General features: G+C 44.8%; 1 protein-coding gene across 1 annotated transcript in view; it reads left to right on the top strand.

The window, feature by feature from the left end:
* IRAK2 (interleukin 1 receptor associated kinase 2) overlaps nt 1-11,666 on the top strand; it is a 56,224-nt gene extending 44,558 nt beyond the window's left edge. The window contains exons 10-13 of the mRNA XM_019984860.2: nt 3,488-3,550; nt 6,023-6,223; nt 9,369-9,660; nt 10,654-11,666. Of these exons, the coding sequence (XP_019840419.2) occupies nt 3,488-3,550; nt 6,023-6,223; nt 9,369-9,660; nt 10,654-10,766 (669 nt within the window). The 3' untranslated portion in view covers nt 10,767-11,666. The remainder of the gene's footprint in view (nt 1-3,487; nt 3,551-6,022; nt 6,224-9,368; nt 9,661-10,653) is intronic.
* Nucleotides 11,667-13,233: the final 1,567 nt, after the last annotated feature.

Here is a 13,233-nt window from a genome sequence, read left to right as displayed (position 1 = left end):
CATCTGTCCATCCATCAGTCCGGTTATTATCCAACCATTCATGCAACAGCCACCCATCCATTCGGAATCCATCCAGCCATCCAACCCGTGTCCTAATCACCACTGCTGTCCATCATTACTGTGTGCCAGGCACTTGGACTATAAATGTAACTAAAACACAGACCCTCCCCCAAGAGTTCATGGTCTGAATCTAGCAATCTCCAAAGCACATTTCTATAAAACACAGTTCCCTGAGATCTCAATAGGTTTGATGTGTTTAAAGGGTTTCGATGTGTTCAAATAGGTTTGAGAAACGCTGGGTTGAACAAGGTTATGCTTGTTCAAGGAGAAAAAAGTTACCACAAAAAATTAACCAGGGCCTTTCATATGGTAATAGTCTTTAACCTGGTAATAATGAAGCAAGGGTATGCAGCATGTCCCAAATTCCCTTGACTATGGAGCCTTGTTTTCTTAGCATCTCTAAACATCAGAGACCTGGGGATCCCAGTCTGGGAATTTCGGGCTGAGAAAAGTGACGGTTTCTGGCTGACCTCTGCCTAGAGCCAACAGCTGCATCTTGGCCCTTGCCTTCTCTCTTCGTCTCCAGCCTCAAACTCTGCACTTCCTCTCCCTGACCACAGTCTGTCTGGTTCTTCCACTAATGCCCTTCTTCGGAGCCATCTTCTGCCCTCAGCCCAGCTTCCACATATGAGGTTCTGCTTCCTACTGTCTCCTGGCACATCAGCCCTTCTGGTTTACTTGTCCCCCAGTTCTTTCCTGCCTCACCCCCTCCCCACCCCCACCAGCACCACTGTGGGGGCTGCTCAGTGAAGCTCAGCAGGGTCAGCCCAGGATCCTCCTCCCTTAAGAACCAGTGGAACTAAACCCCGAAGCTGCCAGGCACATACAGTGTAGAGCTGAAGAGCATGAGTTTGAGTCCCAGCTCAGCTGCTTTCAGCTGTGTGACCTGGGGTATCACTGATAACTCTGGGCCTCAGGTTTATACTCTGTAAAATGGAGGTAATGATGCATATAGAAATTAATGAGATTCATAAGATAGCATATAAAAACTGGTTAGCAGAGTATGTTACGTTGATCAGTATGATTATTATTATGGGGATTAGTGTTAATTATTATAATTTTCCCTGCCTTCACACCCTCACTCCTGATTTCTGTTTATGCTTGACTTTTTAACTCAGTTCTGGATGTAACAATTGACTTTCCCTTTCATTCATTCAGTGAGTGCCTACTGGTTCCCTTCAATCTTTTTCTCAGCTCTGCTACTGATGGATGGTATGATTCTCAACTTTGGTTCTTGTTGTGGGGAACACTGCCCTTCTCTGTTGTTATTGCTGTTTTTGTTTATCTTTTTTTTGAATATAGTTGGTTTACAACATTGTGTTAATTTCTGCTATACAGCATAGTGACTCAGTGATACACATATATACATTCTTTTTTATGTTCTTTTCCATTGTGATTTATCCAAGGATACTGAATGTAGTTCCCTGTGCTATATAGTAATAAGTCACTGGTTTTTTTATGAGCGCTAAGTAATTTTTGTAAAAGGCCTGGCACAGGGCCTGCCCTGTGGAAGAGGCAGAGGAAGTTTGTCTGTTCATTTCCTCTTGTTCTTCTCTCCAGTCTTGGCAGGACCTCGACTGGAGTCCCTTTTCTCTTGGCTTCCCTCCACCAGCTGCAGCGGTGCCTTCTGCTGCTCCCTCCTGGCAGCTGCAGTCTGTTAGTAACGCTGCAGGCCCTTTCAGGGTGGAGGAGGAGTTCTTGGCAGTTGTTCAGTAGCTCAGTCATGTCAGACTCTGTGACCCCATGGACTGCAGCACGCCAGGCCTCCCTGTCCTTCACCGTCTCCCGGAGCCTGCTCAAACTCATGTCCATCGAGTCAGTGATGCCATCCAATCATCTCGTCCTCTATCGTCCCCTTCTCCTCCTGCCTTCAATCTTGCCCAGCATCAGGGTCTTTTCTAATGAGTTGGCTCTTCACATCAGGTGGCCAAAGCATTGGAGTTTCAGCTTCAGCACCACTCCTTTCAGGATTGATTTCCTTTCGGATTGACTGGGTTGATCTTCTTGCAGTCCAAGGGACTCTCAAGAGTCATCTCCAACACCAGAGTTCAGTCAGTTCTTTGGTGCTTATCCTTCTTTATGGTCCAACTCTCACATCCATACATGACTACTGGAAAAACTGTAGCTTTGACTAGACGGACCTGTGTTGGTAAAGTAATGTCTCTGTTTTTTAATATGCTGTCTAGGTTGGTCATAGCTTTTCTTCCAAGGAGCAAGCATCTTTTAATTTCATGGCTGCAGTCACCATCTGCAGTGATTTTGGAGCCCAAGAAAATAAAGTCTGTCACTCTTTCCATTGTTTCCCCATCTATTTGCCATGAAATGATGGAACTGGATGCCATGATCTTCACTTTTAAATGTTGAGTTTTAAGTCAGCTTTTTCACTCTCCTCTTTTACCTTCATCAAGAGGTTCTTTAGTTCCTCTTCACTTTCTGCCATGAGGGTGGTATCATCTGCATATCTGAGGTTATTGATATTCCTCCAGCAATCTTGATTCCAGCTTGTACTTCTTGGCAGTAACTGGACCTTATTCTGTCTTTGAGAGAAGTTGTTGGAGGGAGATTTAACACTAAACTGGAGTACCCACTCCCTCATATACAGTCATTAGATCACCATGTACCAGATAAGGATACAGGCTCAGATTTTAGTTTCTTGCCCACAGATCACCCCAGCATGTAAGGAACAGAGTCAGAATATGAACCCAGGCCCATGTGACTGGCTGGACTCCGTAGCCAGTGTGCTGTTACCTCTGCTGAGAATTTCTGTTCAAAGCAGCTCTCGCATTTATTAAGATACAGATCACAGTTTGTCAGTTTGGTGGTGGCTTACACCAGCTCAGGACTGTGCTCTTTTCATGAATGGATGAATTAATGAGCAAACAATGTTAATAAAAGCCTGTGGATGAAAATGCTATGGATATTGCCAAGATTTTCTGTCTGGAATAGATATCTGCATGTGGATTCCTCCTTTTCTTGAGATTAACATAGCAGTGCCTGCTTACCATTTTTGATGGGTTTTAAATGAAAATATTTTTAATATATAGTGTGTGTGTATACATATGTATGCGTGTATACAGATAGATGTTTATATATATATAGAGAGAGAGAGAGAGAGAGAGAAGGGGGTGTGTGTGTTTGTGTGTGTATATCTATCTGATGGTGATACACACACATTTGGTTTTCATCCTCCTTGCTTTGCTATCAGTTTGAACTTCTCCTAGCAGCTGGGTGATGTGTTTAGCTAGAGAAGGTGTTTAGTGATGTTTACACATTCCAGATTTGGGGCAAGTGTCTGTGCTGGCAAATGACAGAGCCAGGCCTGAAGCTCAGACTGTATTCCTGAGAAGAAGCTTCTCTCTTGGCCAGAATCTCCTGTGTGAACTTGTGCGTGTGTGTCTGAACTGTGCTAACTCTGTATTCTCTCCAGGTGTTAGCCGAGGTCCTCACAGGCATCCCTGCGATGGATAACAACCGGAACCCGGTTTACTTGGTAAGCGAACCAACCCCTTCTGGCTCACAGCTATGAGGGGTTTAGGGGTGGAGAGAGCAGGAACCTCCACTGTACCCTCTGTACCCATTTTTATTGCTAATGAGGCCTAAATCCAGGATTTGATTTGTACCTGTGCAAAGCAGCTGTAACCTTCCCCCTTCACCAGCCAGACAACAACTACTTTTGCATAAAAATAGAGTTTAGAATGTTTGGGGAAATCCATTTCTTCTGTCTACATGTCAGGCAATCAGATAGGGTTTGTTTGATTTTTTTTTTTTTGGCCACACCGTGCAGTATATGGGCTCAGTTCCCCAAGCAGGGATCAAACCCACGCCCACTACAGTGGAAATACAGTATTAATCTCTGGACCACCAGGGACGTCGTAGCCTTTGTCTTTAAATTGGTGAAAGTAAATTTCAGCCCTTTTAGGTTTCTATAATAATTTCTATTTTGTAGGTTTTATAACAACTGTCATTCAAATATACATGTGTATGTGTATAGTGGCAATTTCAGAAATATAATGACATAGCCCAACTCTGTGATTGACACTTTATATATGCGTATGTGAGTGCTCAGTCATGTCCTCCTCTTTTCAACCCCATGGACTATAGCCTGCCAGGCTCCTCTGTAGTATTTTCCAGGCAAAAATACTGTAACCAGTTGCCATTTCCTCCTCCAGGGGATATTCCCAACCCAGGGATCGAACCCAAGTCTCTTGCATCTCCTGCACTGGCAAGTGGATTCAGTTGGGAGTTGGTTAAAAAAGTGACGATAGTGGGGACTTCCCTGGTGGTCCAGTGGTTGAGAATCCTCCAGGGAACACAGATTCAATCCCTGGTCCGTGAGCTGGGATCCCACATACCACAAGGGAGCTAAAGGCATGTGCTACAACTTCTGTAGCCTATGAGCCCTAGAGTTTGTACTCTGCAACAAGAGAAGTCATCATGATGAAAAGCCCTTGTGCACCCTGAGTAGAGAGTAGCCCCCATTCACCCCAACTATGGAAAGCCCACGTGCAGCAATGAAGGCCCAGCACAGCCAAAAATAAATAAATAAAGAATGACAATAGGGACTTTCCTGCTGGTCTGGTGGTTAAGACTTCACACTTCCACGGGACAAGACCTATGATTTCGTTGGCAATAGCCAACTGGGGAGCGTCTCCTTACACCATTCCTTCAGGGCAATCACTGTACAGGTTCTCATTTGTTTCAGATGGTGTATTAATTTCCTATATTTAATCTATTTAATCAATACAAGTAATATATTTATAACCTATTTATATAAGTAAATGCATACATGCAAAATGTATCATGTAACATAATTTATGCTATACAAATATATCTATATATAGTAATATATCTATTGTTATTTGTATAGCATATCTTCTGTTTTATGCATAGTTCAGATTTCTGCTAAGTAGCATAAAATATAACATGTAGTACAAAATTTATAAAATATAAAAATATACATAGTATTATTTATATAGTACATCTCCTATTAAATATGTATGGGCCAGAATCCTACATCCTAACATTTTCCTGTAAATGTTAATAAGGTGGGTTATTAGTATAATTATACTATATTGTACTATATTGGTATAATTATGCTATACTGTACTATGTAAATGATAGCTATTATTACTATTAATTACAATCACTAAGGAGATCAGTCCTGGGTGTTCTTTGGAAGGAATGATGCTAAAGCTGAAACTCCAATACTTTGGTCACCTCATGCGAAGAGTTGACTCATTGGAAAAGACCCTGATGCTGGGAGGGATTGGGGGCAGGAGGAGAAGGGGATGACAGAGGATGAGATGGCTGGATGGCATCACGGACTCAATGGATGTGAGTTTGAGTGAACTCTGGGAGTTGGTGATGGACAGGGAGGCCTGGCATGCTGCAATTCATGGGGTCGCAGAGTCGTACACGACTGAGCGACTGAACTGAACTGAATAGAGCATTAAATGTTGATTCTGTGTCAAGTACCACACTTTATGCACTATGTCTTCTAATTTGTGTTAATTTTATTCCCATTTTCCTGATGAAGCAACCCATGCCTAGAAAGGTTAAGCCCCTGCTTGATGATATGAGTGTGCTATGAAATGCCCTGTACATGTGGGGGATTTAGCCGTTCTCCAGTTCTTACTGTTTTACTTGTTTCTGGGATCCTTGCAATTATTTTTTAAAAACCATGTTCGTTTCCGGAGTGTTTGCAGCTCTGGTGCCATGCTGGAGGTGGGCGGGGCACATGTGTTTGCCATGCTGGAGGTGGGCGGGGCACATGTGTTTGCCATGCTGGAGGTGGGCGGGGCACATGTGTTTACCTTCCTGGAGGTGGGCGGGGCACATGTGTTTACCTTCCTGGAGGTGGGCGGGGCACATGTGTTTACCTTCCTGGAGGTGGGCGGGGCACATGTGTTTGGACCCCACACCCCTGGACCTCACATGGGGGTGTTTCCACTCTTTCCAACAGAAGGATTTACTGCTCCATGAAATTCCCAGCAGCACCATATCGCTCTGCTCCAGGAAGATGGGTGTGGAGAAAGAGATGGCAAAGGAGATCTGCCAGAAATACCTGGAGAAGAGAGCAGGGAGGCTGCCGGAGGCCCACGCCGAGGCCTTGGTCATGGCCGCCTGCCTCTGTCTGCGGAGGCGCAACGCCAGCCTGGCAGAGGTAAGCCTGAAGCTCAGCCCTTCCCTAGCAATGAGCCCTGTCTGTGAGTCGGCTTTACCAGGGGCTCATTACGATCCCTTTACCAGTCCCTTCACCGAGAAGTGATTTCATGATTCAGAGCCACATTTAGTGGCAAACAGCAGTGTCTGCTGGAGCTGACAGCAGCTAAGCTGGAGTCAGAGGTCCTGAGGGTGCCTCGGACCATACTCTCAGATGTAACAGAAGTCCATCTGTTTTCTCTGAACCTGCTTTATTCCTTGTCCTCTCTGTGGGCCCCTTTTCCTTCCCTTCATCCTCTTGGTCAGGGGATACAGCCATTTTCATTTACATGTCATAGTCCTGTTTTCACTAAGTGGCCAAGTCTCCAGGTCCCAATTTCAACCTCTTAGTGAGAGAAACTCATTGGCTTAGCTAGAGTCAGGTGTCCACCTGTTGGCAATCAGGTAAGGTAGGAGTTCAGTATATAAACCTCCTGGCCAGGGAGTCAAGCCTGGCAGGTGGCAGGGCCAAGTCCCAGAGAAAGGGATCATTTCTTAGCCCATGGACTAGGCAGACACACCAGAAATCAATCACCACAGCAGATAAAACATTTTCCTATGGCTAGGATATGCAGAGGTGGTTTCCATGGTAGTAGGTATAAATTTGGGGACCAAATTTGCTATGTCTTTTTAAGACAAAATAACTCCCTGAGAGGGCTCTTAGAGGTTATCCCACTGAGTGATTTTGAAGTGGTGTCTGGCAGAGAGGGGCTCCTTGGGAGCACCTTTTAGCAGAAAGAGAGCTGCAGGCCCTACCCACGACTCCAACCAGACATTCATTGTCACTTCTCATAACTGTATTGGGTTCTTAGTATTTTATTTGAGGAAAGGGTTTGGTAGCTGAAACAACAACAACAACAACCACAAAGCCTTCAAACACCAATGCTTACAGCCAAGCCTCCCATTTTACAGACGAAGTCAAGACCCAGAGAAGGGGGGAGGAGGCCAGAGGGATTTTGGGTCAGAGCCCTCTGGACTCCTGGCTCAGCCTCAGGGTCACCATCTTTGGCACCAGGATGTGGCAGGAGCCAGAGACCAAGTCCTGACTCTCAGCCTGGGCTGGCTTCAGCTACCTGAGTGCATTCGCGTATTGAGCAGTGGCGTGCTGGACCCTGGGGATAAATGGGGAACAAGGCAAGCCCAGTTCCGCTTTCCTGGAGTTCACAGACATTGTGCAGTAACTGTCTGATGAGTGGTGTATGACAGGGGAGCCCTACCCAGGACTTTCCCGAAGAAGTAATATGTAAGCAAATGAAGAGCAATCCAAGCAGAAGGAACAATGCATGCAAATAACCTTAGTTGAGTGAGAGCCCAGCAAGATCAGGGGCCTGGTAGAAGGTCAGAGTGGCTAGAACACAGAGTACATGGGGCAGAGTGCTTTGTGATGAGGCTTCTGGGGAAAAAACCTAACAGTAGAGGGCTTTGCAGGCGCAGTCAGGATGTTGAGAAAGTCCCTGGGGGTATTAAGCAGGAGCAGAACATAATCAGACTTATGCTTTAAAAAGATCTCTTTCCCTCAACATTCATTCTTTTTATTCTTTTGTTCAGGGTATCAGAGTACATTCAAAGAAGCTGCTATGATGAGGAGACTCCAAAATAAGGGAGATAGAAATTTGTTCTTTTTAGCTCAAGAGTTTGAATGTTGGCAGTCCAGAGCTGATGTGGCAGTGTCGCAGTATTAGGGATTCAGGCTCCTGTATTATGGCTCTGCTGTCCTTATCATGCGGCTTCCATGTCAGAGTCCAAGAAGGCTGCTGTAGCTCAGGCCATCACATTTACATTTCAACCACTGAAAGGGAGTTTAAGAGAAGAACATATCCTCTTTTTTTTAAGGGTGTGACTTGGAAATGCACACATCACTTTTTCTCACACCCCATAGGCCAGAACCGAGTTATGTAGTTTTGTAGTTTTTAGCTTGACAAATATTTACTGGGTACATCCTGTGAAGATTTATCTCAAAAGGTAACATTTGAACTGGGCCTTGAAGCATGAGGAAGCATTTGCTATGTAGAATAAAAGGGACAGGGCACTATACGTATACACAAAGGAATGAGAAACGGTCTTTGTCCCCAGTATTTCACAACCAAGCTAGGAAGATGAGAGATCAGTAAGGCCTGGACTTGAAGGGTTTAGTGGTCAGCTCTGCCACTCACTGACTGGGTGACCTTAGGCAAGGAACTTAACCTCTCTGATCTTTTAAATTTTTATTTATAAAAACTCATTGTATGTCGTGTGTCAAAGGTGCTGTGTAAATTGCAAGGCACTGAGCAACTGAGATGTGTTATTTTTACTAAGGGTAGGTTTGTGTGCCATTTGTATGAGAGAGAGTATGTGTGTAAGGAAGAAATATTTCTTCCCTGCCTGCCTTTAATCTTCCTAACCTCCCTAACCAGAAAAGCCCTCAGGTGCAGTATCTATGTTACTTAGGGCATTTCTAGTTGAAAGTGATAGAAACTCAATTCAAATTCTTAGATACAGACACACAGATGTGTAAACAGAAAGAGAAAGAGAAGGGAGCCTGTGAATGAGCGATTTATTGGCTCATTTAACCACACCACAGGCAGGATAAGGCATTGCTGGGGCAGCTAGGCCCAGGGTCTCAACCAGCAAAAGTACAACAATTTGAATCTCTTGTGCCTGTGGCCCCTGTGCTCACTCTCTCTACCCCCGCACACCACCCCCATCTCTAGCCCCTGCTTTACTCTGTGTGGGAGCTTCATTTTCTCCTACTGTAAACACGTTTTCTTTGTGAGGCGGGGAATCTGGCTGTGCCACTGGGAAGGAAAAGACAGTATTTCCTCAATAAATATTAGGTGCAAGAGTCCCAGAGAAGGATCTGATTGGCCTACTTGGGTCACATGCTCAAATCTGGACCAATCATTAAGGTCACAGGGATGGGATACTGAGATCGACCCATCTGGGTCATGTGCTGAGGTGGACGGTGATGAGGTCAGCTCTTTTCAAAGGAAGGATGCTGTTCTTTCAGCCAAAGCAACACTCATTTAGTTTTTCAGTATCTCTCTCTCTCCCCCGCTGCCTGGGAGATCTGTTAGATTTTTAATTTCAGAAAGAATTCCTGATGAGTGCTCTCGTCTCTCTTCCCCAAGGTGTGTAGCTCCGTGGCTGCTGTGGAAGAGCAGCTGAGAGGTCAGGAGACCTCGCTCCCCTGTAGTGGGCTTTCTGAGGGCACAGGCTCTTCCTTCAACACCCCAGAAGAAACAGATGACGTGGACAATTCCAGCTTCGATGGCTCCTACTCCATGAGGGCTGCACCCTGGGCTGGGGCTACCTCCTCGCCTCCCCTGACAGCAGATGAGGAAGGCATGCTGCTGGCTGGTGGAGCAGTGGAAGCTGACTCCTCCGCTGAGGCCTGTGCCCCTCCAGAGCCTCCCCAGGATGGTAAGTGTGGTGTCTCAGTGCTTATACATGGTCATTTATGTCCCTTAACTCAGCCTATCATTTATTCCTTTTCTCCCTCATTCATGCATTAATACGGTTATTCACCTGTCCACCTGCCAGCTGACTGGATGAAGAGTGTCATCCTCCTTTTCCCCCCAGCCCTGATGTCCAGTCCCTCACTCACGCCTCTCTATTGACCTAAGTATCCTTCACCTCCATCTGCTTCTCTGCATGGCCTGCCCCCGTAACCCTCCCCCTCGTCTAAACTACTCTCCTCTTGCTGGGTGACTGTACAGCCTCCCTGTGGCCTCCCTGATCTGCTCTGGTCCCTCACCAGTTCTTCTTCCAGGGATCAGCCACTGTGGTTTTTTAAAAACAACTCCTGTCACCCCTCATTTAAAGCCCTTCTGTGGTTCCGCACTGCACTTAGAGACCAAGTAAAAACTCCCTCGGAACTAGCAAAGCTCCTTGTGGTCTGTCACCACCTGCCTTTTCATCCTCACTTCACACCTTGCCAGCTGCTTCCAAAGATACTTTATATTTCTGCCTCCTGGGTCCAAATACACCAGGTTCCTTCTGAAATAAACATTCAGAAGGCCTTTACAATTCAGCATCCTCTTCCCCTAGTAAACGTGGCTCTGTGAGTGTCTCAGACTCTGACCTTTCCTGTTGTTCCTCTTCCTACATGGAGGTGAGAGGAAAAAGAGAGAGTGTAAGCTTCATTCTAACACTGTCCCCTACTTCCAGGGGAGAAACATGGAAGCCTTTCCCCTCTGAAAGTTAGGGGTAGGTGGCAGTTTTTCCCTGCAAAGGCAGAAGCAGTGGCAATGCTCATTCCACTTAGGCCTGATTCAGAACCCCAGTTTAAGTCAAAAACTCTGACCAAGTCTGACTTTCTTAGAATTACAATAATAGTAACTATTTCCAGCTATCAGTAGTTGCAAAAGGTATTTATGTTTTGTTCAAGTTGCTTTTCTTTACATTGAATGTCAGCTACAGAGACTTCGTGGAAAATCGAGATCAATGAGGCCAAAAGGAAACTCATGGAGAATATCCTGCTTTACAAAGAAGAGAAACTGGATAGCATTGAGCTTTTTGGCCCCTGATGACTTGAACACAGCTGAGGACCCTCGTCCTCCATTGGAAAGATGAACATCAGATCAAGAAAAAGATCTAAGGAAGAATCGCGATCTCCCAGGAAACACCAAACATCAGCTTCCCTTGGGTCAGGTGAAGAGATACTTCCACTTTTCCAGAGTGAGTCAGGGGAGATAGGACTCAGCTTTCCAAGACACACAAATCCATGAAGTCCTCTTCCTTTCTGGGATTTGTCAATAAGACCTCTGGGTTATCAGGCCACTAAAGTGGAAACCCTGGTCCATGAGCCCAGGATGTGGGCAATTTTGTGGTTCTGGGGAGTATGTGATGATAACCACCCCCGCAGATGCCGTTTCCTGGCTCTCACCCTCGACAACCACTGGAGCATTCCGAGTGCTGATGGCACTTTCCGAAGCTAAGCTCTCTAGGTCATATTTGCCGCCTGCAAACTTCCATGACCTCAAAGACTTCCAACTTGCGTCCCAGTTCGGTTCTTCACTCCTTCCTCAAGGTCTCAAGTTTTACACAAGCCAGACACTTGGCAGAAGGCTCTGGAGATTTCTCTGTTTTCTCTTTTGGAAATCTTGCAACTCACAGATATTTATTTAATGCTTACTCTGCACCTTTATTTTCCCACCCCACTAACGCTAATAATTTAAATGGAGCTGTTATTTAGAGAGTATGTGTTATTTATGGCTGGATGAAGAACCAGAGGAACTAGTTTCATGACTGATTCTGCTGCTAATTAAGTCAAGCATTTAATTTCTGAGACCTCAGTTTCCTTGTAAGTAACATGCATTCATTCATTCTCCCTCCCTGGGCTGTTGGGGAGGAAGAGGTAGAGACATGGCTACAGAAATACTTGGAAAATGCACATCTTGTTTTATTAAATAAATTTTTAAAAAGGACATTAAGTGTCTACTTTTGTTATTCAACTAACATTTATGCAATGGGTTTATTTCTTAAAAGTCATGTTGCAAGTCTTTTTGTTAAAATGCTAGTTTAAATTCAGTGTATCCTATTTTAAATAAGCCTAATATAGTGATTTTTTTATTTCGTAAGATAAAAACACATTGGGAAAGCTAATGTGTATCATAATTAGTTGCGTGTCCAGATGATATGGAGAAGTTTCTCTGCATCCATGAGTTGGTATAGTGAGGTAGCTAAGAGGTTGGGCGCTGGCTCTAAAATGTTGGCTAATAGTTGGATGATCTTGGGCCAAATTAGGGAGTTACTTTGAGCTTCTGTTTCCTCATCTGTACAATGGGGGAAGATAAAAAGTACCAGTTTCATAGGTTTGATAGTAAAAGGGCATTCAACAGCCCCCCAGCAAGGTCAGCTTTGTACTAGTACATAAGAAATCTGAGTGGACTCCAGCCCAGGTGGACAGTGATTTCTACTGACACCTTTGTCTTAAGCTCTGGTAGCTGTTAGGATTCAACTAGAGTCTGTGTTATGTACCCCAAAAAGGACCTGAGATGTGGTAAGCACCTTCAAATTATGAACAGTATGTTTCCAAAGCATTTTGAGCAATAGAGGACAGTTGCCGATTGGGTAATGTTTCCATATGACCCAGAAATTCCACTCCTATGTATCTAAGAAATGAAAACATGTTCATACAAAAACTTGCACCCCAGTTTTTATAACAGCAATATCCATGATAGCCAAAAGGTAGAAACAACCCAAATGCCCCATCAACAGAATGTGTGGCATATGCATACAATGGAATTGTATTCAACCATAAAACATGAAGTACTGATGCAACATGGGTGAACTTGAAAAGATAATGCTGCTACTGCTAAGTCGCTTCAGTTGTGTCCGACTCTGTGCAACCCCATAGACGGCAGTCCACCAGGCTCCCCCGTCCCTGGGATTCTCCAGGCAAGAACACTGGAGTGGGTTGCCATTTCCTTCTCCAATGCATGAAAGTGAAAAGTGAAAGTGAAGTCACTCAGTTGTGTCCGACTCTGTGCGACCCCATAGACGGCAGTCCACCAGGCTCCCCCGTCCCTGGGATTCTCCAGGCAAGAACACTGGAGTGGGTTGCCATTTCCTTCTCCAATGCATGAAAGTGAAAAGTTAAAGTGAAATTGCTCAGTCGTGTCCGACTCTTAGTGACCCCATGGACTTCAGCCCACCAGGCTCCTCTGTCCATGGGATTTTCCAGGCAAGAGTACTGGAGTGGGGTGCCATTGCCTTCTCCAAAAGATAATGCTAAGAGAAGCCAAACATATATACTTCCATTTTTGTGAAATGTCCAGAACAGGCAAATCCAGAGAGACAGAAATTAGGAGTGTGTGTATGGGGGAGCAGGGAGTGGTTTGGGGAGGGAAGTGGTAATGATCACAAGATTTTAGAGTGATGAAATGTTCCAAAATTAGATTATGGTGATGGTTGCACAACTTTAAATATACTAAAATATAATAGAATTATATATTGGTCAACTTTATGGTATGTAAATTATATCTCAATAAA

This window comes from Bos indicus, chromosome 22 (genome assembly GCF_029378745.1).
Source record: "Bos indicus isolate NIAB-ARS_2022 breed Sahiwal x Tharparkar chromosome 22, NIAB-ARS_B.indTharparkar_mat_pri_1.0, whole genome shotgun sequence".
NCBI lineage: Eukaryota > Metazoa > Chordata > Mammalia > Artiodactyla > Bovidae > Bos > Bos indicus.
Note: the sequence above shows the minus strand (reverse complement) of the source record. Positions and strands in the feature narration are given on the sequence as shown.